Genomic DNA, 26,007 nt, shown 5'->3' with positions numbered 1-26,007 from the left:
AAATTTGACGTAGCGTCTGTGACATCACTGAATTGGCTCAGCTACAGTGTACCAAAATCCAGGGAGTAGGGAAAGAAGAAAGAGCAGATAAAATGTATTCCTGCACAGATACCTTGTGAAAGCTATACCCTTAGTTGGCAAGTTTTGTACTTATTTGTACTTATGCCTCTCCCCACAATTTAGCTCATTTAAATATATCCAAATTTAGATGCAATTATCCATTGCCTACCTTAAGAGGCAAGTGTAAAAGCAGCTGGGGGCAACTGAGACAAATCAGGCCAGTCAAAATTTGTCAAACAACCTGCAATGCTTCCCTAATTGCTGCTGTTTGGTAGCTAAGTTAAGCATTGGTCCATGAATTCAGAGGGGGCTCTATGTGCAAAACCACTGAAGATGTGCATAAGGCTAACCTAGTACAGTATCATGAATTAGAATCATAGAATCATAGAGTTGGAAGAGACCACAAGGGCCATCGAGTCCAACCCCCTGCCAAGCAGGAAACACCATCAGAGCACTCCTGACATATGGTTGTCAAGCCTCTGCTTAAAGACCTCCAAAGAAGGGGACTCCACCACACTCCTTGGCAGCAAATTCCACTGTCGAACAGCTCTTACTGTCAGGAAGTTCTTCCTAATGTTTAGGTGGAATCTTCTTTCTTGTAGTTTGGATCCATTGCTCCGTGTCTGCTTCTCTGGAGCAGCAGAAAACAACCTTTCTCCCTCCTCTATGTGACATCCTTTTATATATTTGAACATGGCTATCATATCACCCCTTAACCTCCTCTTCTCCAGGCTAAACATGCCCAGCTCCCTTAGCCGTTCCTCATAAGGCATCGTTTCCAGGCCTTTGACCATTTTGGTTGCCCTCCTCTGGACACGTTCCAGTTTGTCAGTGTCCTTCTTGAACTGTGGTGCCCAGAACTGGACACAGTACTCCAGGTGAGGTCTGACCAGAGCAGAATACAGTGGCACTATTACTTCCCTTGATCTAGATGCTATACTCCTATTGATGCAGCCCAGAATTGCATTGGCTTTTTTAGCTGCCGTGTCACACTGTTGGCTCATGTCAAGTTTGTGGTCAACCAAGACTCCTAGATCCTTTTCACATGTACTGCTTCCATGAGCATAAAACTATCATGTGATTCTTCCTCCAGAAGAGCCAACAAATCAGAGAGCTCAACAGGGGACCTGTTTCACATATATCTAAGGTGCTTGGCAAATAAGGGATACATTTCAAACTTTAATCCATAAATTTCGCTTTCATAGCATTTCCCTTCTGGAACAACTTTTTATTGGATTTTATTTAAAAGGATCATAGGAATGATAAATAATACAAATGAATAGACCAAGTCTTCTCATGTTATCTGTATATCACAAAAATGGCACAATAAATTTGCAGTAATATCTACAATGTATGGTTCATTATTAGTGGTCAATGTATAGGTTCTTGGTTCATGAACTGATTAAACAAAATCAAAAGGGAAACAGGATACAACAGAGTTAACAGATAACATTCAACATTGCACAACTAAACACCTAATCAGGAGCCCTTGTGGTTGTGTTTTTCCCCTTATGTTACCAATGAAACAATATAAAGCATTGGTATTTTGATGAATGTGGGAAGGGGGTTCAAACAGAAGGTAATAATTTATGTTTAAGTTAAAATTTAGATAAACCAGACTAAGCCAAATGCTGATGGGTTGTTTATTTTCTGGAATACTGGGATATGTTATGAAATTACACCATACAGTGTAAAGCCATTTTTCTTGATCTGCCCACAAGTCAACCGTAGTTTATTTGTTAATCTTTCAAGGAGGGCTGTTTCCCAAACTGCTTTGTATCAACTGTCTATCATTGTGCCAGAAAGGTGTTTCCAGTGTCTGGTTATGTTGTGTCTCACTGCTTGTAGTAACTGGCATGTTAATTCTTTATTATTATGTAAATCCAGACTGTTATCTTGAAATATATTTAATAAAATTATTTCTGGTTTGACTTCTAATTGTTGTTTTCTTCTGGGAAACCTAGCTGTCTTATGCAGAACATTTAGCCATGATTGCAAAGTCAGCATCAGTCTGCTAAAAATTCAGAAAGTAGAAGGATGTTACATGTGGGTATACAGTGGTTGTTTCTGCATACTTAATGCCCCACAACCTTGACTTAAATGAGCACACAACCACAAAAAAAAAAAAAAAAGAATAGCGAGATCTTGCAGCTACAATAATTTGGGGAAATTAATGGTTGTTATTTGGCCTACATCTACATAGTTGGACAATTTTTGTGCCTTCATTGCACAAAAATAAAGGTTCTCCAACCTAGAGGGCATTGTAGCCAATCAAAACCGCTTAGAAGAACATGCCTGCAGAAATTCAAAGTTATTTGGTGCCGAATCTTTAGATCAGGGCTCATTTTCTTTAAAAGCAAATTTCTAGCCCTTATGTGTAACGTTTGAAAATGCGGCCAGTGATTGGTGAATTTATGATCACATGAACACGATTTCAGTTGCTAAGGAGCGGAAGTTTTAGCACCCTTCTTTACAGCTAGCAAAATAAAACAAGCAAGGATCTACAAATATTCACAATTCTTTTGCACCACAACATTTGGGTTACCTTGATGCAAAATTCAGAGGCCTTTTAAAATGCAGTCTACATAGAACTGTTTGGCTCTGTGAATCTCATCTGTCCTTGGGCCACACCGATGAAACAGCCAATCGCTTTCCCCACCCCCTTCATGAGCACTACCAGTGTTGCTTTCTTGGCATATAAAGTTCCACTATATTCTTGTGACGAGAATTAGCCTCCGCTCATTGGATAACCTCCACTTTTAACACTCTGGATGAACCCATTAGAAGTTAAATACTCCAGGAGCAGAGAGCCCCCTGCCCTTTCTGATTTCAAAGCACCCACTGGATTTTATTACATTCAAGTTTATGCACAGGCAGACCTCTATACCACACCTTTGCAAAGCTGCAGAACATCACAGTATTATCCACCGATACCACACAAAGATAAGCCACTAGCCACAGCAAGGATGAAAAATAACCTGTGAGCACAATGTAGCAGAAAGGCAGGAAATTCAGGGTTAAAAATAGAACTGACTACTCAGAAAGACCAATTAAGAATGAGTATATGTTTAACTGTGCTTACAAAATAAGCAAGCAGCAAGCAACTGCATGCTCAGTACCAGCACTCCCCTCCCCACAAGTTGTGGGGTACAAAGTATACAATTCCAGGCCACGCTGTTATTTCTGGGAAGGAGAGGGGAATGGCCCCCTCTTGTGCAATTTAAGGACATCAGCGGTAGATTACACTGGGTGACATGACACAGAAGGGACCACCTAGCTAAGGGTATTACATCCCACATATTAAAAAGTGAAGGAGGAAGAGACAAAAGAAGTGAAACTGTGGCAGCTAAATGCTATTCAATAAGATCTATGGAGAGGTCTAATCCTGAAGGGAGAAAATAGGAAGGGGAACAGAAAACCACCCTTTAAAAAAAAAAGTGGAAAATGTGCCTTAATTTAAGGGCTGTCTGACAATGCACTACGATTTTGAGTACTGGTGAAACAGAAAGCAGCTTGCCTGCTTGAAGACCATCTCCTAGCCTGCATACCTGACAAGACTAATGCATGAGCAAGAATTATGCAGTTCCTATGTTTGCCCTAAAATATAAACCCCCAAAATTCCCCTTAATCCCAATTCAGGTTAACCCGCTTAGAGCAGCAAGATATTCTGCGTACACACACAGTATCGTCACAGAACAGGAGGGATAGCTAGCTTGAGCCCACATAAGAGCATTAGACCTTGAAGATTTAGGTTTTAGTTCTTCAGCTACAGCCTTGTAGCAAACCACTCTCACTCAGTGCCCCAATATGTAGTATGGAACAGAAATAGTATTTCAAAGAATAATTGTCAATGAATGAAATTAAGATAGCATCTCAATACAATATGTGGATTAGAGTTAGATATGGTTTTCACTTTTCCTTTTCGATTAATGAGAGCATAAAAATGCTAAGTGATTTTGCAATTCTGAATCCCTTTCAAGGCAATCTTGTAATACAGTGTAACGAGATTGCTAGGAACCCAAGCTGAAATCCCTGAAGAGCAGGATCATCATGTGGACAGAAGGCTGCCATTTTGAATCCTTGTCACTTCTCTGCTCCAATTAGCTTAGGGCCAAATTTGAAGTTAAACCTGCATCTGCTGCCAAAAAAAGCCAGATGTCTAGCTCTCCCTTTTCGTGAATCTGCAGCAGAACTCTTCTATGTTGTAATGCTGTGTACTACCACTAGGATTGGAGGTGGCATATGGGAGTGCTAGTTGATGAGGAATGGAAGTAGAGAGAATGCTCTTGCCTTCATATCCTGCTTCAGATGCGACAGAGGGGAAGGTGGAAGCAAGACATCTGATTATTTTTTTAAAAAAATTGCCAGCAGTTAGAGCAACATGCAGGGTCTGTAGTAAGTTTAGTATTAAGATTCTAAGTGGGAGGCTTGAGAAATTGCTCCTCTTGAACCAATTCCAAGCCTAAATCTGAACATGTGTCTTGACTGGGCCAGGTGGAATGATACTGACTTTGAATAGTGTACTGCACCACAAACATCAACTCTGCAAGAAACAATCAAAGCTGTCACACACACCCATCTTCTGGCCATTTATATTTTAGGTTATATTTGGTTTATATTTCAGTTAGATAAAATTAAGGTAACCTTTTAGTCCCTGTCTAATTGGCAGTAGTTAATCCAAGTAGCACTTCCTGGGAGCTGGCAGGGATATACATTTTGGGTGGTGCAGGCTCTTATATTAAAGCTTATGGCCACAGCTAGTCTATATATCAACATATTCTAGCCTTGGTGCAAATGCATTTCTAGGTTGAGAGAAGTCCTGATCATACACAGTGTATTTATAATTAACAAGTCTAGGTGGTGGATATGGTTAGAGTGTATTTTAATTTTTATATTTATCTGGTTATCCTCAATATGCATTTTTGTACTTTAAAATTAAATATTATTTGTGGGGTAGGTGGAAGGGTGGCTGCTGCAGTCTAGCTACCATTCACTGTTTGTTGGGTAGCAAGATACAACAGAAGCCAGCAATAACAGAGTAAAAGGGACAAATAAGAGAGGAAATATAGGTTTCATCAGGACATTTTAACTGTCAGTATTTGCTTGTCAATGAGAAAAGATTCTATGGAAGGCAGCTACCAGATGTTCATTCAAACCTGTTTGTTTTTTTAAAAAAACTTACTAAAGATACAGACTATAGACAGACACACTGGAACATTTATGGTTGTGCAGTGAGCTTTATGTTGCTGCTATGAAGAGCCAAATTTCTTAGCTTGCCATGGCAACCACTTCCAGTGCTTGTGTTCCAGAAGGGGGTTCCCAGTAGTGGCCACGTGTTTTGGTGCAGAAGAATTTTTTTAAAAAACAAACGAACAGGCAAACACACAAACTCCCCAAAGAGATCTGTTAGCATTCTAAAGAGATGTACAATTCAGTTCTGGGAGCTGGTACTTGAAATCCTAGTATCGCTGCCAATAATTGCAGTTGAAGAGTATTTGCAGTGTAATGCAAGGGAAAATTTCACAACCACAGACTTGGCTTATCAGAATCAGGAATTAAAACATTCATGTTTAAACTTAGTTTTCTATTCTCTAAATAACTTCTGCATCAAAAACACCCAATTTCACCAGCATTTAATTGTTACCTGTACATATCAGGTTGGCATAGTCCCATAAACTACTGAAGGAAACAATAAGGGTAAGGGTCTGATACTACCTCATAATTAAAAAAATTATTCTGAATGCTAAATGTTTCACATATTGCAGGGTTGTTTGGAATCACTACTTGAATCCACGTGGCAGCGTAATGGATTTAACAGTGAACAGTCACTGTGGAAATTCATCCTTACAGTAGGAACATTGTCAGTGGTTGACCTAACAGCTAGAGCAGGGGTCAGCCAACTTTTTCAGCAGGGGGCTGGTCCACTGTCCCTCAGACCTTGTGGGGGGCCAGACTATATTTTGAAGGGGGGGGGACAAATTCCTATGCCCCACAAATAACCCAGAGATGCATTTTAAACAAAAGCACACATTCTACTCATGTAAAAACATGCTGATTCCTGGACCGTCCGCAGGCTGGATTGAGAAGGCGATTGGGCTGGATCTGGCCCCCGGGCCTTAGTTTGTCTACCTATGAGCTAGACTAGAGCAAAGATACTTTCTTACTAAATGCAGCATGTCCACATAGATTTCAGTTTCTCAAAAGATACTTAAGTACTGGCATTAGCAATGAATTTTTGGAATCAGGACCAGAAGACTAAATATTTGGGGGGAAACCCAAAACCAGCCACTTTCAGTAAGAGGCCCAAGTGAACAGCAGCAAGTTATTTTGGCAGAACCAGTTGTTGAAATCTGCTCTGTGGAAAATGTATATTGCTACCATAATTACTAAGCAAGAGACAGAAAATGAGTCCAAATGTAAAGGAGGAAAAGTTTAGATTCTCCTTCATAATATGAATAAGAGTGGCCATGTAACTCTTGAATAGCTAGCATAAATACAAATGCTTAGAATAAGGCAGAAGCAAATCTCATCTGCACAAGAACTCAAGACACAAGAACTGCAGTAAATGCACTGCAGCTATTTTAAATGTTTTAATTAGCAAGTGATGTGGTCTCCTATAACATAAGCCATTTTTGTGGCTCCTACCTCTTAGTTCTACCAGACAAATGTGGCCTTCACTTCCATACTTATGTCATTCCTAAAAAACCCAAAACCCTCCCCTATCATCTGCTATCACTTAGCAAATGTCCACCTTCAGCCTTTGTAGATTCTACTTCTTGCTACCTCATAGCAAGGGGCGGCGGGGGGGGGGGGAGAATTTGTATTGCTCACTTTCTATTGAGTAAGCTAGTTATGAAAGTATACCTACATTTCCCCCCCCCCACAAGATAAAGAGATGAAACTGGCACACTTTTATAATGTATCAAAAGGTAGTAAGGTGCAGTGGCAGCAGGAGGCCCCATTAGCTAAAGTGGTGCTTCAGGTTAAGAACAGTTTCAGGTTAAGAACGGACCTCCGGAACGAATTAAGTACTTAACCCGAGGTACCACTGTACTGTATTAATTCCTTAAGTCACAAACTGGCTTGCACACATTTCAGAACACTGAGGAGGAACTCTTTAATGGAGAAAATTAATCTGAGAGTGTGCAAAATTTGGGGAAAATATGTTGAGTAGAGGGGCTTAACAACAATGCAAAAAGTTTGAGGCCTTTTCTAAAAATGTGATGCACTTCAACCCTCATTACTAAAATGTATTTCCACATGAAACTTTAGAAAGCTTTTAGATAAAAAATTAAATATGAAAGTTCTGCCATTTCCACCTTTATCTTTACTGCAGGTGCTTGTGATCAATCTTAGTTTATATAATACTGTGCTACCAGCAACTCCTTTGTAAGTTGCAAAAAAGCAACTAATAAGTCAAATAAATAATAATATCATCCATTGTCCTAAATTCTTGAAGGCAGGCTCCAAAGCAGGGGTTGAAAGAAAACAAAGTAACAGGTGGGAAGCATGCTGATCAAATACTTGACACCACACATACTATAATACTTTGGAGGTGTGGATATGACATTGGGTTGTATACTGGAAGATCTGTATTTAAAAGGGAAAACAAAACTGGAAAATATGACAAGTTTTTTACAGTTACCTAGAAGCAGACACAATAGGTAAGTGACAGCTATTTAAAATCTTCCTACTCTACTGAAAGCAAATCATTAGCATCATGCTTTGCAAAATGTGACATTTGTATGAAGGCTTGCAATTCTGAGAAAAAGCTTTCAAGAACTGAAAAAGCAGGCTATGAGGTTGATTTGGAAGGGGGGTACAATATAAATCCAATAAATAATACAGCAGATTAACTTGGAGCACAGATTCATGAATGGAGAGATTTCAAATAGTCACTCTTAACTAAACATGTGTGTTAAAACGCCATAGTTTTCCAGAAAGTCCTGTATACAGCTCAGGAGATAGTCTTTGACAACCTTAACATCCTGCAAGTTCCATACAATTCAATCATAGATTCTGATTCAGTTTGGGAATCATTCATTTCCTTTTTGAGTTAGAAATGAAAGTATCCTGTATTCACCACCAGCAACAGAACAATTCCCATATTGATTTCTAGTGAGAATCAATTTCAAGTCATACATGCTGTTTGTGACTAATCCAGGCTCAACCTTCACCTAAAGGAAAGGTTCAAGATGAGATGATACTCCCAAAATATCATTCCAAGAGGAAGACAATTTTATATATTTAAAGAATTTTCATCCCACACTTTAGTCAAAAAAGCTCCAAGAGCAGCTTACAGTTTACTACAGAAAGTGCCTATCCTCAGGCTTACAATCTAAAATAAAAAATAATAAAAATTGACACAAAAATAAAATGGATTGGAAGGGGGAGAAGTAAATCCATGTTCAAGTTCTTAGTTACAAGTTCCTAAAATGACCTGCTAGGACTGAAGAGTTCAAGAACAGAAGTCAAAAGCTGCTGGTCTCTTAGCTGTACAATGGACCCTCCGGTTATGAACTTAATTCATTCCAGGGGTCCATCCATACCCCGAAAAGTCCGCATCTAGAGGTGCCACTTCTGCGCATGTGCGCGGTGCGATATAGCGCTTCTGCGCATATGGCGAAACCTGGAAGTTTGCCGCGTTCGCAACCCGAATGTTACATTACCTGAAGGTAACATAACCAGAGGGTCCACTGTACTGATAGAGTGGCTCTGCATCCCTTCTTTACTACAGTCTGATGTAATGGTTGCGGCCAAGCAATAGCTGATGGAAGGAAGAGCCTGGATTCTCAGCAAAGCTAGTAAGGGAAATGAAGAAAAGATCACTTCTGGGATGGTTTCTTCCAAATGACAGGGGCTAATTGAATAATAGTTATTCATGCATCAAGCAATAGCATTCATCAAACATTTAGCACTCCAGCAGCACAACAGAGTAATAAGATCTCCCCAGTACAGTGCCATTTTTAAGAGCAACAGGGAAGCTGCAATATTCAGATCAGAGAAATAGCACTAGACAGTTGAGGATTATAAAACAAATGCTTTGAACATGTCCCCAAAGAGAGCAAAGACCTAAAAGTGCTGATCTTACAGAGCACCACAGCATTTGACTTCCTATGTGCAATTGTAACTGCAAAACAGAGGGAAGGACATGGGGACAGCCACATGGAGTCTAAGAATGATGATAAAGTATATGGGTGGTGTGTTGACCCACCAGAACAGCAACAAAAGAGACCAAAGAGGCAAACCAGTCATGCATTTCCGCCCTCCATGACAATAATAAATCGCTTCTACTAAAAGGAACCACATATATTAGTTTTCCAAAACAGAGAAACAAGAAATAGATGCTACTGAAAGAAACACGGAAATGTAGTCATCCAATAGTATTAATTCATCCAGTAAAAGTCGCAACAAATAAACAGACAAAAACCGTTTTAAAGCAGCTGTTCTGCAGAAAGGAATGCGTATCTTCCTTCCAAGCAGGGGGAAGAGGAAATAACTGTGCAACTAGGCCACTCACTTCCTGCCATCTATTCTACAGCATTTCAAGAAATAAAGAGGTCTGCTCAGTGGAGTGTACATAAGTGAGCCTTCCAGATTCACCACACTCAAGCAATTCATTACCAGCACCCACTTCCTTTTAGTGTGGACGGACAATAGCCTGTTCCAGAACTCTAGGAAACTTTGCTGCTTCTGTGCAGAAAAATCATGTTCTGTTCTGAACTTTCCTCTTCTTACTAGTAAACTGGAGATGTAGAGAATGAAGTGTGCTTTCGTGCAACAGTGTGCATTGTTGCTCTGTAGAATATCATGAGGCATTCACTAGTGACAAGGTATGTTTTGTTTCTGAAGTAAATGTATATGTGAGAAATGAAGAGCCAGATTTTACACGCCTCCCCACTACTGTATTATAACTAGTCAAAACCGCAAAAACCTAGCCTACTTGCTCCTATGACATAGCTGCATCGCAACAGGAACAGACTCCAGCCTGCAGCCTCCTCTGGCAAACCAGCAGAGTCTCATTTTGATCAATGGAATTATAAACACACTTTTTGCAGAAGCTACAGTGGTGCCTCGCAAGACGAAAAGAATCCATTCCGCGAGTCTCTTCGTCTTGCGGTTTTTTCGTCTTGCGAAGCAAGCCCATTAGCGGCTTAGCGGCTTAGCGCTATTAGCGGCTTAGCTGTTAAGCGGCTTAGCGGATCAGCTGTTAAGCGGCTTAGCGGATCAGCTGTTAAGCGGCTTAGCGGATCAGCTGTTAAGCGGCTTAGCGGCTTGGGAAAAAGGGGGGGGGGAACCGCAGGAACTCGCAAGACATTTTCGTCTTGCAAAGCAAGCCCATAGGAAATTCGTTTTACGAAGCACCTCCAAAACGGAAAACCCTTTCGTCTAGCGGGTTTTCCGTCTTGCGAGGCACCACTGTACTTTAGTTCTGGGTCACAAAAAACAGAAGTTTTAAAGGAGGTGTTTTCTTTCATCACAAGTAATAACTTTTATACTAACATGCCCTTCAGAGGTTTGCATATTTAAATGTAATCAATACAGCATGTACGTAACCCAAACCCCTTAGTAAAATGACACCTAAAACAGAACATTTATTTGTCTCGAAATCAAAACTGGGGTGAGCCATTTATTCCAAATTAAGGTACTTCCAAAACAGCTAGAAAGCTGAAGTATTGTATACATGAAGTCACATAAAACTCAATTACTGAAAAAATCTGAGCGCATGGCATTTTTATATCTTAATAGTCAACACTTTGGACATGATCCTTTCATTTTATGCTAGGACTGCACTAGCATAATAGGAGAAGCTAGATATAATGTTGGCTTGTGGAAGTTTCCCCTTCACACTTGAATCAGTCTTAGCTTGAAGGGGGGGGGGCGGGCAAAGGGAACTGAGCTGCTGCAGGATGTTTCTTTTCATACATTAAGAATCCTTGAACTGAAGAAGAGAGAATTATACAATCTCTCAAATGGAAAAATTAGAGATGGGAGAGTTCTGAGTCAGCACTGTCCAAGGAGTTCACATGCCCACACAGCCATGAAGTTAACTAGGTAACCTTGGGCCAGTTACACACAGGCAGCTTAAGTTACCTCACAGAGTTGTGAAGACAAGGGGGGCTAGCCCACATCCATGCATTACCACCTCTGAGCTCACTCAAAGAAGAGTGAGGTAACAATCTAAAACCATGCAAAATTCCATTACTGGAAGCCCGAGTCAAGCTTATACAGTTTTTGATCAGTGTATTTTAATTTTTGTTGTAAAGGTAAAGGTACCCCTACCCGTACGGGCCAGTCGTGTCCGACTCTAGGGTTGTGTGCCCATCTCACTTAAGAGGCTGGGGGCCAGCGCTGTCCGGAGACACTTCCGGGTCACGTGGCCAGCATGACGAAGCTGCTCTGGCGAGCCGGCACCAGCGCAGCACACGGAAACGCCGTTTACCTTCCCGCTATAAAGCGGTACCTATTTATCTACTTGCACTTAGGAGTGCTTTTGAACTGCTAGGTGGGCAGGAGCTGGGACCGAAGACGGGAGCTCACCCCGCCGTGGGGATTCGAACCGCCGACCATGTGATCGGCAAGCCCTAGGCGCTGAGGTTTTACCCACAGCGCCACCCACGCTGTTGTTCTAATTTTTGTTGTAATCCTTACATTAACCCAGTAAAGTAAGCCAGAATTATCCCTATATTACAGATAGGGGTCAGAGAAATACTAATTAATTCACAGAAGTGGCAACAGTCAAATCAGGAGCTTACCAATTCATGGCTCCATCTTTATATGCTACACTAACTTTGTAAAAGTGGGGCTAACAAGGTATATCATTCAATCTAGCTTTTCAAAGACACTATTGACAGAAGATGCTAGGAAGTAAGCCCTTGAGATCAGAGCAAACATGCCCTGTTCACCCCACCTCATTGATGAAGGAAAGCCTCAGAGGGCAAAACCACACAGCAAAGGCGCCATTGGAAGGTTATGTTCAGATTGCCGTATGGCATCAAGGCAGCAAAGAGGAAGCCCAGCCTTCTTCCTACTGCTCTGACTGAGAAATAAGCTTACGGCCTGGCAGGAAGCCAGAGCACGGACAGAAGAAAGCCTGTATTAGACATGTTTGAAAAAGCAAGCTTACTCCTGCCAGCATAAACGTGGCCTTTTCCCTCCCCACTCCACAGAAAATGATAGGACATTCATTGTACAATTCCACTTTTTATGGCGGATGTTTAGAAAGGAGGGCCTTGTACAAGACTCTGCCAGCACTGACCATAGTTGGAATCCCCCCACCCCCCAAAATATTATGCCAAAGACTACATATATTGGGGGTTTGGTCTCAAACTGCTATTTTACACACTTTATATAAAATCTAGTGTTTTATATTTGGCAAAATTCTGCATTTTGGTAAGGAGGAGTGTGTCTGAAGAGGAGATGAGTATAGGGAAACATGAGCACTAATTAAAAGAAGGGCAATTCTTTATCTCTGAATATCAGACTTTTGAGAATATACAGTATCTGTCTATTTTCAATCTTGCCCTCACATACCTGAGGAACACACCTGGTCAAAGAAATCCTAGCCAAGTTATTCATATGCTGTTTAACTAAATAGGAAAAAACAAGTATATGCATAAAAAGAGTTAAGAAAAACAGTGTTTTAAATAGCGTATATGCATGTCACAACAGCAACCATCTTAGAAGAGCCACCATCTTTTCTTGTGAGAAGAAAAAGGGATCATTTCTTGTAAGATGGCATTTACAACCTATATTTTTTCACTACTTCTATTACAATACTTTTAATTCTGCTGCCTGATTAATGGGGGGACATCAATAACAAGGTGTTTTTTAATCAATTAAATAAAGGTAAAGGTAAAGGGACCCCTGACCATTAGGTCCAGTCGTGGCCGACTCTGGGGTTGCGGCTCTCATCTCGCTTTATTGGCCGAGGAAGCCGGCATACAGCTTCCGGGTCATGTGGCCAGCATGACTAAACCGCTTCTGGCGAACCAGAGCAGCGCACGGAAATGCCGTTTACCTTCCCGCCGGAGCAGTACCTATTTATCTACTTGCACTTTGAGGTGCTTTTGAACTGCTAGGTTGGCAGGAGCAGGGACCAAGCAACGGGAGCTCACCCCGTTGCGGGGATTTGAACCGCCGACCTTCTGATCGGCAAGTCCTAGGCTCTGTGGTTTAACCCACAGCGCCACCCGTGTCCCAATCAATTAAATACTGCAGACCTAATCAGAAACCTAATCATATTTTCCATTAAAGTTTGAACCCTAGTTGTGAAGGTTTTTGTTTTGTTTTTTAACCAAAAGATTCATAGGAATAAACAAAAAATAAAGAATAAAAATTGTCCAGTAGCACCTTAGAGACCAACTAAGTTTGTTCTTGCATGCACACCAAAGCTTATACCAAGAACAAACTTCACTGGTCTTGTTAACGGAGAAATCTGAGGGCTCCCTTGGACAAAAAAAAACAAGGACACCAGCCAGGAATACCAGAGCAAAACAGCAGCCAGTAGGCTTGGTCTTTATTGAAGACTGTTGTGACAGGACTCCCACCTGCCACAAGGTGGAACAAGATGGAAGCCCCAAACAAAAGAGCCCCCAAACTTTTATTAGCTGCTAATCCCCATGTCATACACCCCAAACTACATCACTCATACATCAGGGTTACATCATGAAAGGGGAGGTCTGGTGGCAGTAATCTGAGCATGCTGGACCCTGCCCCATGGTTCTCCTTGCCCTCCACCAAACACCCATCAAGTGTAACAAAAAATATATTTACATTTCCCTGTTTCCCAGCCAAGTTAATTACACCCTTTTGTCTTCATCTGGGTTTGTTATTTCTGGAATGGCTACCTGTCTGGCACTCAAGTATCAGGATGCCAGGGATTATCACTCAGGCAGAGGGGCTGCTGAGTAGCTGAGCTCACATGTCTATATGAATTTCTGAAGTTTTCCCAGTGAGCCAGTACATAGATACATTTATCAGTGAATTGTTACATTTGGTATCATGCAGCAAAGGCCCTTTGAATAGATAGGAAGAAACTGATGAAGTGTTTCGTGGGGACAAATCACAAAAGTCACAAAAGAGATTGTGCTGATTTTGGTAGTGGGCTGCATGTGCATGATATCTGCTGGAGGGGCAACCCCCCCCCAACCTATACATAAATTCCTGCAACAGTCTCTAGGGTGCTACTGGACAAGTTTTTAATTTTTTAAAATATATTTTGACTGCGTCAGACCAACACAGCTACCTACCTGAATCTAGAACCATAGGAATAAACAATTCATGTTACCTCTCTTGATGGATACTGAATGTGGCATGTGGTACAACTAAGCTCAGAAAAACCCAGTAGCACCCCACCTCCTAAAATATCCTTGCTCTGGACATGGATTCTGGGTGCCCTTATAGCCTCTCTTGAAGTTCTATCCCACATACACACTTCCTGAATTGCTGCCCATAAATGGACAACTCCGTACTCTGCTGCTCTATCTAAATACTCAAATTTCCCCCCCAGTGCTGCTGAAGTTTTCAACAAGAAGAATAGAACAAGAACAAAGCTTTACCTAGTCTAAGCTACCTTCATGGGCATAGCAGGCTGAATGGAAAACCGAGGTTTGGAGGTGATGAGCTGGAGGAGAGGAGGTCACCTTGCAGCCATCTTGACTATTAGTGACACAACCAGGAGCATGGCAATTGTCCTGGGGAAGGCAGCATCTGTCTTGATCAGGAGACCAGCTGTGAACTAGAGTATCCCATATCTCCAGACAAAAGTGGCGGTTGAAAGCATAAGCAAAAACACTGAAAATGAGGCTTTTCCAAGCATTTAGATCTGTCTAAATGAGCCATAAGCTGCTGGTAAAACACAGCTTCATTCTATTTGTTACAACTGAATGAAGGGGAAAATTAATTTTTCCATCTCTTGAGAATGCCAAGTAACAGACATGGGTCAAGGGTTGCGGGCAGTCACCATTTTCACAGACTTTACTCAAACCCATGTTTATAATAGCAAACCACTGTGGCTAATCACATGTTCTGTTTGTTTCTTAAATGTATCTGTCACTTCTTAACAATATTCTCATCTCGCTTTCATCTTTGGACCAGATGATGTAGTTATTCTGGGCTGGATCCAGAGTTAAGTGTGCTAATGGGACCGGTGGAAATCTACTTTCCGCCACCTCCTACATCTGGCAGTCCCTGCTTACCCATGCATGCAACACAGGGACTCAAGGGAATTTGGTGAACGGGATGGGCTGTGGTGTGGGGGCAGCCTCAAAATGGTTGGAGGCAACTTTCTTGAACAGAATCTTGCCACATACTTTCACCTGCACTTATGTATAACTTCTACTCCTTTCCAAAAATTCCTAACCCTGACTTGCTCCCAAGTCTTCCCCCTCCCTAAGCCTTTTCAGAAAGCTTCTGAAGCAGCTTTCTTGACCCAAATATTTCCATGCCATCTCTTTTTATGATCTCCATTACTTTGCACTGCAAACTTAGTTTTGAAGATTTTCATCTTCCTGTTCTTTTGCTATTGGCACTGTTGATCTTCCCCTTTCATGTCCTCTTCTGAAATACTGCTGCTTTCAGAGCTTTTCTTGAATCACAGCCACTAGTTAATCCATATATCCTTCTTGCTATCCCATGACTTTTGCATTATCCATCTATGCTTAAAATTACCAACATTCTAGCACTGAGCACATCACTTTGTGGACTGTGTCACTGTTGCAATCCCTTCGGTGCCATGCTAAGACATATTTATTTGCCCAGGCCTTAAGTTAGTTTTATTGCCTTGCCTCTACTTGCTTTACAGCAGGAAAGGAGGAACTTTTTGGGATGGAGGGCCACATTACCCCACTGAAAAGCTGTCAGAGGCCACATTTCAATAGTGGGTAAAGCCAGACCTATACATAATCATACATCACTGACACTCTCACACAGATTAAATTCTACTTCCCGTGGAAAGACACATATATTAAATTCTTAGTAACTGCACTCAGGTTACATCTTCCCCTTTCTCCTAAGACTTTTAAAAAACCAATCTTGTAAGAATGAAAGCTTTCCTTTTACCTGTCAAAAAAGTTCAGCGATCCCAGAAGAATACAATGTACAGCTGAATAGCAAACCTTGCCTTAAGGTAAAGGTAAAGAGACCCCTGACCATTAGGTCCAGTCGTGACCGACTCTGTGGTTGCGGCGCTCATCTCGCTTTATTGGCCAAGGGAGCTGGCGTACAGCTTCCGGATCATGTGGCCAGCATGACTAAGCCGCTTCTGGCGAACCAGAGCAGCGCACGGAAACGCCGTTTACCTTCCCGCCGGAGCGGTACCTATTTATCTACTTGCACTTTGAAGTGCTTTCGAACTGCTAGGTGGGCAGGAGCAGGGACCGAGCAACAGGAGCTCACCCCGTCGTGGGGATTCGAACCGCTGACCTTCTGATCAGCAAGTCCTAGGCTCTGTGGTTTAACCCACAGCGCCACCCGCGTCCCTCAAACCTTGCCTTACAACTATTCAAAGTCTCAAACTTCAAAATGAAATTGCATCCCAAAAATTGCATGTAAACAATTGCAAAATGTATGGAGAACTTTTTGCATATTAGCAAAGTGTAAGCTCAAGTCTTCATGTAGCTAGAGTTTCTTACTTCCTACAGCAGATCTCCTTGCACAGGAAGAAGTTGCAATTTCACATCTTGCAAAGGAGGTTGTAAAGAAAGTCTCTCCCCCACCTCCCAATGCAATGGTACACTCTCCCTCTCTCTTTGGTTCCCTCTTCCCCTCCCCCCCCAAGCTGTTTGCACAGATCAGCTGTTTAACATGAAACAGCTTGATGGGGAGGAAATGCAGCTCCAAGCTGAAGAAGTGATGGGTGAGAGAGGACAGAGAAGGCCAGAATAAGTCCAACTGCAGGCCAAATCTGGACTGGAGACTCCCCTCCCCTGTGCTATAGTTTCATTTTGTTATGAAGGATGTGGGATATGATGTTTATACTACTATATTTTTATTATTGTATACCACACTGGAATTTGTCAGGATAAAGTTCAGAATTTTTGAAAAATAAAATAGGTCACCTATCATGCTGTTGGCACTAGCTTCCTAATGAATAACAAATTCCATTCTCTCAGAGTCACTGACAAGGGTTTAGAAGGATACTTTGAAAGGATGGACTAATTAGGATTAATACCTCCACAGGTATCAGCTCAGCTTCTTTCCTTGTGTCTCTTGCCTGCCACATTCAACAACTAAATTGCATTGAGATTTCCAGATACATACTGCCCCTTGAAATATACTTTTCACTTGCAGGTATACACAACCAGCTTTACAGAGTAGAAGGGCAAAGTAATGTGAACACCAGCAACTTACGCATTGCAATACGGCTTCTTCTCATAGCCCTTGTAGTTTTTCATGTTGAGAGTCATCTTGCAGACCTCGCAGTGGAAACATGCTTTATGCCAAAACTGGGAAAACATGAGAAACAAGTGTTAATGTAGAAAGTTTTATAGTGGGCTACTTCTTCCTAGCTGGAAAATGTTATTCCCAGCAGTGGCTATTAGCCTCTAGAAATTACAATCAAGCATGCTGCAAGAAGACTCTTTCTAGTATCCTGCAGCACTGTCTCCTCCAGAGCTTTCCAAACTTCAGGTAAAACACTTTTTAGATATGCATCATTTCGCAACACAGAAACACAGTTTTACTAGCAAACCAGAGGTTAAACTAACCCCTTTCCTGCCCTGGGAGCGTTCATGCAACACAGCTACACGCTGCAGCCGACACATTGACGTGTCATGACACACAGTTTGGAAAGCTCTGGTCTGCTCCATTATGAAGGTTTGTTTAGACAAATGCTTGACCAGAGAGCATTTCAACAGCATTTATTCAACCCAAAAACACACTGTGTTTAAAGTTTAAAGACAGGCTAGGGAAAACATTCCTTTGTATTCAGTCAATGACCTATTTGTTTTTCAACAAACAAGCATTAGCAGTTTATACAATGTGGTCAGCGCTAACCAAAATTGTATTATATTGGCACATGATGAGCCTTAGGAAATATTTCCAACTCATCACCTGACTGCAAGTTCTCTCCCCACCCTCCCCCAACAGGAAGTTGCCATATGTGGCCTTAGCACAGAAATCTAATCCTGATACGCTGAGGAAGGTCTCCTTTCACAGTAACTCTGAAACCACTGTAGTAGGCTTTCCATATGGTCTTGAAAGATAGCTCATCATGCAAGATTGATGCTAAAGCAGCCTTGATTCCCAGATGCTCCTCTAAATGAAATATTTTATGTCTTATAAAAAGCAGACTAGGAGAAAAGCTCCACACTGAGAACAGGTAACACAGAATTGTCAACCAGCAACTATTCTGGTAATAAGTAGAAATACAGATTTCCACAACCACATGGTGAGCTGGAGATCTCTTATAGCCAAGCAGCATGCCAGTTTGACTACAAGATTCTGGATTTTGAGAGCAAGAGCAGAGATGCCTCTACATTTTGAAAATCTATGCTAATTTCTCCCACTTTCCACGGCTTGGAAGTGCAATTACTCACCTCTGTCAAACAAGCTAAGCAAACTATCAGAAAGTCACTTGTTTTATCTTAAACACATTCTAAATTCTACAAACCATTCTGGACAGTTCTGAAAGTTATTCAGCACTAACAGCTTAGGGGAAGGGAATATGTGGACTATTGTGGGAAATAATGCACATGTTCAGGAGTGGCACATCACCTAAATGATGAAAGGGATGTAATTATTTTCAGAAGTTCACATGCTCTGAGAAAATGAACGAGATCACAAGTATTTTACAATATCCTTCCAAAACATATTTTGTGAATGTTTGCGATCATGCAGAAAAGTCAATGGTTCAGAAACAAAATTATCTTAAAAAACCCAGACTGGGATATTAAGAAGAAAAAAGTTGGAACATATTTCTAAAGGTGGAGAGCAAGAAGTCTGAGCAATAATGCCTCTCTATGCCCCCTTCTTAGAAGCATGAAAAATAGAGATATGTCCATAGGTATGTACAAGAAGGGGCTTCTAAGCCAACACACTATCAAAAACCTCACAGGGACTCCTTTTTGGCTTTACTTTTCATCTGTAAGAGCTAAAAAAACTTGACTTGAACAAACTTCTGTAGAAACTATCAGATACCATGCAAAGTGAAGTTTATATTTTATGATGTGATTGTACCTAGTTAAGTTGCTCTGTCCACAGGTTCTACCAGCTGACCTGTAATTCCTTCATGTGCAAAAATTTCAGCTTTTAAAAGAAATATTATAATAAGCAAATGCCAGAATTCTATTTAATGACCAAGATCATTAAATGACCAAGACTAGGTTTGCTAGTCTTGTAAAACCAACATTTAGTGGTGGCTGCATTATATTGAAAATACGGTATGGTGTGAATGAGAGAGTACCACACCCAATACTTAAACATGCCCACAACCTTGCATGAGATGACTCAGTATTCGAGCAAAGCAAGCCTGTCTCACTTTGATCGCCCAGGGCAATAGATTTGCACCTTCACCTATGGCTGATGGCCAATTCCTCTTGCTGAAATGAATTTCTGTATTGTGCTCAACAGGCCCCTCTGGTTGCTAACAGGCAAAACTTGTTATTAAACTCTTCCTGTTATGTAACCTCTAGCAGTTTCTAATGCACATATATGAAACCTTAAGATTTTCAGACTCGTTTATGTTTACACATATTTAAAACTGCATTAGCAATAGAGAGCAAGGGTCACTGCATTCCTGGAATGTCTGCCAAGTTTTGTACCCCAGACTGGCAGACTTTTTAGTATAAGTAAATAGTTTAAGATTTGACAAAATCAGCTGTACCCATTTTTTTGTAGTCTATTGCAACAATTCAGACTTTGGGCAATAACAAGTCTTTCATTACCAAAAGGATGCAGGGTTGCAGAGAGCCTTAAATAACTTTTCTAAACCACAACATTTCCACCTTCAGTATGTATGCAGACTTTAGGCTGTCTAAAAACTGCATCTAAGCACATAATAACCAAGGAGCATGCAACTCCAATACTGCCCCAAGACAAAAAGCTACTCAACCTTTAACATTAGCATTCTGTCAAGTATGTATGCATAGTTTGCAATCACGTACAAGCTTATCCCTGGGTAATAGCTATGTGGCTTAAACTTTACCTTAAACATGAAATGGAAAACTGAAACTAGTGTAGTGTGGGGCCGTGCTCACACATTACTTCAGCTTAACAGAGATGCTTTAAATCCTCAACAGCTTCTGTCTGTATATAGTTTAAAATTCAACCACCACCCCCAGTCACAGAGGAAGCAAATGCTTGAAGAAATACAGCTAGTCAGCATTAAAATGTTCCTCTCACCCTCACCTTTTTGAAACTTGGAAATTATACCCAAAACTAAGTCACCAAGATCACAGAATACTTGTGTGGAATACCAGTACTGTAAGTTGAAGCTACTTGAGATAATATCTGGAAAGTTGATATGATAGCGGTCTGCACACTAAGGAAAACCAGTAAACTTAAGACAAATCTACATTTCACCATCACCTGCCATTTGGATCCATATATGGTTATATGGAAGTTAACCTTAACTCTTCAGAAATGCTGTCTCCTTACATAGCTGGCAACTTTCCCCCCTTTTTAAGGGAAATTCCCTTATTCCGAATAGGATTCCTCGCAAGAAAAAGGAAAAGTTGACAGCTATGGTCTCCTTAACGGCAGCCTGGCACTCATTTTATATGCAATGCAACTCCTATGACCTACTGCTTTGAAATTAGAACACACGGATGTATGCCTTGAGTTCTGATGCTGACCAAGGGAGCCAGTGTGCCAGTTTCTGCATTTGCTGAAGCACAGAGATCTAAAACAGCAGTTCTGAACTTAGCGTTCAGGCTCAATTCCACACCAGTTCTATCAGCATTTTGTCAAAGCCATGCAAATCCCCACTATGAGATAAACACTACCGAACAGTGGACAGTGATGTATGTGGGGGGATAAAATCTCTTCTTTTGTGAAGGTGGGACAGTTTCTTTCCTCCTCTTATTTCCCCATAAACATTCTTCTCTGAAACACTGGCTCAATTATTATTATCAGCAAGCACTAGTACAACTTGCTCTGAATGAAAACTAGACCAGTGACTATTCTGCATGTCAAATTATACCCCTTCACTGCATTCAATAAAAGGGGTTTTTTGCTTTCTATTGTTCACACCAGGAAACTCAGCAGGAACTTCAGCAACACACAGTTGGATTAAAAGACACTCCTCTACCACCTCAGAACACAAATATCTAATCAGTAGCTATAGCTTGTGGAAATATTGTCCGCTCTTTCCAAAAGAGGCACAATGTGTGGAGCTGGAAAACTCCAAATGCCTCACTAAGGCACCTAGGAATATGAAATTTTTAAAAGTCCAGAATGTGTATGGAGGTGAGGGGGTACAATATAATCCTGATGAACCTGTAAACAAACCATGTGCTGCACAATTTGGAAATATACAAGACACACATAGCACAGTGCCTATAACCCAGGACTTCTGATTCTTTCTCTCCCTTTTAAAAACAACCCCTTCTTCTCAAAACATCCATCTTTAAGACTGTAGGAATATTTTGCATCACCCCATCTGCATTTTGTATTAATCTAGTTAAAAAAACACACATTTTTATAGGACAGTCAGCAGGCTTATTTCTTTCAACCTATGCCTGCAGCATTCCTTGATAAAGCAGGAAGTGGATGTGATTTTTTCTTTAAACAGAGAAGAAAGGAACGCAGGTGATATAAACCCTCTTCTGCATGTACTTGACTATCCTGACACACACACCCTTTAAGGTCTGATACTAGAGAACATGGCTTGGCAAAAAGCACCTGGGTTCAGAGGCTATAAGGAGGTAAGTGGTGCACTTTTGTGAGAATTCAAGTTTCCTTCATCCACATGCCCCTTTTGCTTTAAATATCCAAACCAGATTAGGATTTAAATGAATCTAGTTTAAAGTGAATTAAAAGGTATACTGACAGACTACTGCAAAGTGATGGTGGGATATGCCTACCACAGAGCTGTAGCTACAGGGCAGGTGGGCTGGCTAGTCACATTTTTTTGCCAGGGTGAAGGCTCCAGAGGGGCACCATTGAGGCTCCCAGCCTGTATGTGTGCCAAACTGGGTCTTTGACCTGGCTGAAATAAAGCCTAGTTTTGCCCCTACCTACCACTCTGAAGAGAAAATGGATGCAGTTACACAGCTAAGGTCACTTTGGACTGGGAACAAGGAATGGGGGGGAGGAAGTTGAATTTCTTGAATTTGGAGTGATGTGATTGAGAAATATGCATTTTTCGGACACATTTTTCTAAGTCTTACAAAATTTTGTTGGAGAAATAATTAGTGTAACTAAGACTAATTACACTTATTAAGAACTACTAATTATTCTGGTATTGACAATCATTCGCAAAACTAAATCTGGTCTCTCTTCAGTCTTGGAATATGGCATAAAAGATTAAAAAACTTAAACAAACACAAACAGCAGCAGCAAAAAGGAGTAAGCCTGCCCTTTAAATAAATCTATAAAACCAATTCTAAGTTTTTAAACTCTGAAACACTGCTGAACAATCCATCTGGAGGGAGGAGGCAAGGGAACAGAATCTAAATGTAAAGCAGATGATAGCTTGTTAGTCCCTTTTCATTTTGTCTGTTGAGACACCCAGCTGTGTTTGTAACTGCGGAAAATAAAAAGCACTAGAAGTTCTCTTTGTTACTGGCTTTATCAGAAACTAGTTTAAGAACATTACAGAAAAAAAGTTGAGGTGATGTGGCACTTACACTGCTTCTTAAAATGGGGTTCACACAAGCAGCTGAGAACAGCTCAGAAATTCCTGTCTTTTAACCTTAGCAGTCAAAACTGGAATAACTGGAATACCTCCAACATCCCATTCAGTTGTTCCATAGATTTTTTTAATGGAGAAATTGAGAAGGTGCTTTTCTCCAATATTGCCATACAGCCACCTCTTATTGGACAGAAGACTTGGTAGAAATGCTATAAGCTATAGCTTGCTTATTTCCCAATCTAATTCACCATCAAGTAAGGAAAAAGGGAAACAAGGGAAAAGATAGGGGAAAGCAAGACAGCAGATTTGTTTAGGTTACCTCAATGCTCACACCCTTCAGATAAAGGGGAAGACTGTAGTATTTGAGGGAGAGGGCTTGGGGAGTACTAACAGTCACTACTGATAGGAAGAAAAGCAATCTAAGAGAGTGCCAGATGAATGATCTAAGAATGCATCTCCTTTGGTGATTTGCTGTGTTGACAGCACATGCTCTTTGCATTTTCCCATGTGTCCCCTAAAGCCAGATTCTTTCTCAAAAGGCAGACTGTTGTGATTCAAGCTATCTACGGGTATCTAAATATCCACAGTCTTATTCCATTGTTTTAGGAAATGGGAGCTGTCAAACCTACCAAGACTAGGAGTGAGACTAACTTGCTCTCTTGTGTACACACACACTCTCTCATACACATACCTAATCTAAGGTTACCAGATTTTTTTCAATGAATCGGGGGCACTTTTCAACTTCAATGGATTTCGCATGAGGACTGATTTTGTAAATCCGGGGACTGTCCCCGGGAAACAGGGACGTCTGGTAACTTTAACCTAATCACTCCCAAACTATATCTTAACCACCACTTCTGACCAAATCTCTGCATTCCTCAAGTTATTTCAAGCTTTGTCTACTACTAGCAACCCCGGAGGGGGGTGGGGTGAATCTGCTGCCACAGATCACAGCCCTCTTTAAACATTCCCCATACTGTCTCCCTGCAAAGCTGCAAACCATTACTACTGTGCACCCCATGGCATGAAACATTTGAATTTCAGCAGCCGCTAAACCCAGGTTGCTCCTCATCACACCTTGCAGGCAATACACCACACTCTCTAATACCTTTTATATCCTCCTCAACACCTTTCAAAGTTGCCTCCTTGTCATTACTAGCACCCTCTGGGCATCCACATAAAGCTTCCTCCAATTCACCAGCCAAGAAACTCATTCTCGGGATGGGTGGGGAGGACGGAAGAGAAGGGGATCTGATCCCTAAAACAGGGAAAAATCCCTGCACTCGTTCCTTTCAGTGAACAACCTGTTATTGTCACCTTTCTGGGTTGGGTGTGTGCGTGTGAGTGAGCGTGTATTACATACATATACTGTATACACACACCCCCCTTTCCTCCAGGCTCTCTGCTTATCTGCCATGCCCTTTGGCCTACACTCCAATCACCAACCCCCCACCCGCCAAATAGCAACTCTTCCCCCCCCCTCTCCCTTTTTATTCAGCCCCTTAGTCTCCCATTCCCAACCCCTCTGACCCCCCCCTCCGCTCTAGCCATTCATAAACCGCCCCCCTTCCTTTTGTGCCTTACACCCTCCTCCCGCCCCCCCCCAGACCATAGACTCTCCCCTCCCACCAATTCCTCACTTTGGGGACTGCCCACTCGACCGTCTTCCCCAAGAGACCTCTACACTCCCCGACATACACCTACAGGCTCCCCGCGACCCACCACACCCCTAGATTCCCCCCCCCCTTTTTTGCTAGGGTCGTTTCCCCTCTTCCGCCTCACCCACCACCCTCCCTGTTTCCCCACTGCTCCTGCTCTCCCCTTCCCCAGCTCAGCTTGAGACACGCCCCAAGAGCCTGATTTCAACCCCCCCAAGCCCGCCCCACAAACGCAAGTGTGTGTGTGTGGGGGGAACCAGCACCCCCAGTTCAGTTTGCCCTCAGCCCCTCCGCTGATTCGCAGCCCCGCCCGCTCAACGGTCGCCGCCGCCGCCGCCTCCTCACCCCGGCAGCAGCACCCACCTTGTCGAGGCAGTTCACCTTCTCGGTCGGGTACACGATCTTGCCGCAGCGGGCACAGCTGGGGTTCATGGCGGCCGAGGCGAGGAGGAAAGCGTGTGTGTGTGTGAGTGTGTGTGGAGGAAGGGGAGAGAAATGCCTGCGCGTGTGAGGAAGGGAGGGAACTAGGGAAAAAAAAATAGGGGTGAGGGGAGAGAGACCCCCGCGGAAGGCGGCGGCGGTGGGAGTTGGCCCCGGCTGCCTGGAAAACTGCGCCCGTGGCGAGGCTTGTAACGCAGAAGCGAGCGGGAGGAGGAAGAGGGCGTGAGGGAAAGAGAGAGAGAGAGGAAGGAAAAGAAGCCGCCTCGGCAACGGCTGGAAACGACTGAGGGGAGGGGCGCGGCCAGCCAGCCAGCCAGCCCAGTCAGTCAGTCGCTCCCTCACGCGCCTCCGCCCTCGACGCGCGCGCGCACCAGCCAACCGTGGGGGCGGCGAGGGAATGGCGCGCGGGGTTGCGGCGCGTGCGTGCGTGCGTGAGTGGCCTGAAGCAACGGCCAGACTAAACGAACACACAAAAAAAAAGAAAAAAGGCGGGCGGGCGGCGAGTCGCGAGAGGGAGGAATAACCCGAAAAGGAGGCTAATGTCTGTCAGGAGCTTATGTAGGGGTGGCGGCGGCGGGGATGACGGTGGTGTCTCTCTTCCCCCCCCCCCCATCTCCTTATGGTTCCCCACCACAGCCGGGCTCTTTGGAGAATTAAATCTTAATTCCATGTCGTCAGGACTTTATTGAGTCGTATCTTCTTCCTCTTTCCCGCTGCCGCCGCCGCCAAGTAAGCTGCGTGGAACTCATGGCTCCTGAGGAGAAATGGCCTATAGAATGTAGCGCCTGTCAAAAGGTCGGGTCTGTGGTCGTCCCGACCCTCCGCCGCCGCCGCCCAACGTGCGCAGTGCGGGTTTACTGCCGAGTAAAACGTGCCTAGGGCGCTAGGCTGTAAAAGGTGAAATAAGGCCAAACACACCCTCAGGCGGAGTCGGGCGTTTGTTTCTCTGTGGTGGCAGCGTTTTTGAAATAATGGTCCGCTCTCTGCTTCCTACCACCACCACCACCACCGCGCCTCTTTTCCCTGGCGGCCTTCACGACATCGATCTCTACC

The 26,007-nt window shown here is 42.6% G+C and overlaps 1 protein-coding gene across 1 annotated transcript in view; it reads right to left on the bottom strand.

Moving 5' to 3' along the window:
• The window catches only part of LASP1 (LIM and SH3 protein 1), a 49,827-nt gene extending 24,571 nt beyond the window's left edge, over window positions 1–25,256 (bottom strand). Inside the window, exons 1-2 of the mRNA XM_080977077.1 lie at window positions 24,877–25,256; window positions 17,413–17,507 (exon numbers count right to left, since the gene is read on the bottom strand). Of these exons, the coding sequence (XP_080833203.1) occupies window positions 17,413–17,507; window positions 24,877–24,945 (164 nt within the window). The 5' untranslated portion in view covers window positions 24,946–25,256. The remainder of the gene's footprint in view (window positions 1–17,412; window positions 17,508–24,876) is intronic.
• Window positions 25,257–26,007: the final 751 nt, after the last annotated feature.

This window comes from Podarcis pityusensis, assembly GCF_964106645.2.
Source record: "Podarcis pityusensis genome assembly, chromosome: 13".
Lineage (NCBI taxonomy): Eukaryota > Metazoa > Chordata > Lepidosauria > Squamata > Lacertidae > Podarcis > Podarcis pityusensis.
The sequence above is the reverse complement of the archived record's forward strand: the minus strand, read 5'-3'. Positions and strand labels throughout refer to the sequence as shown.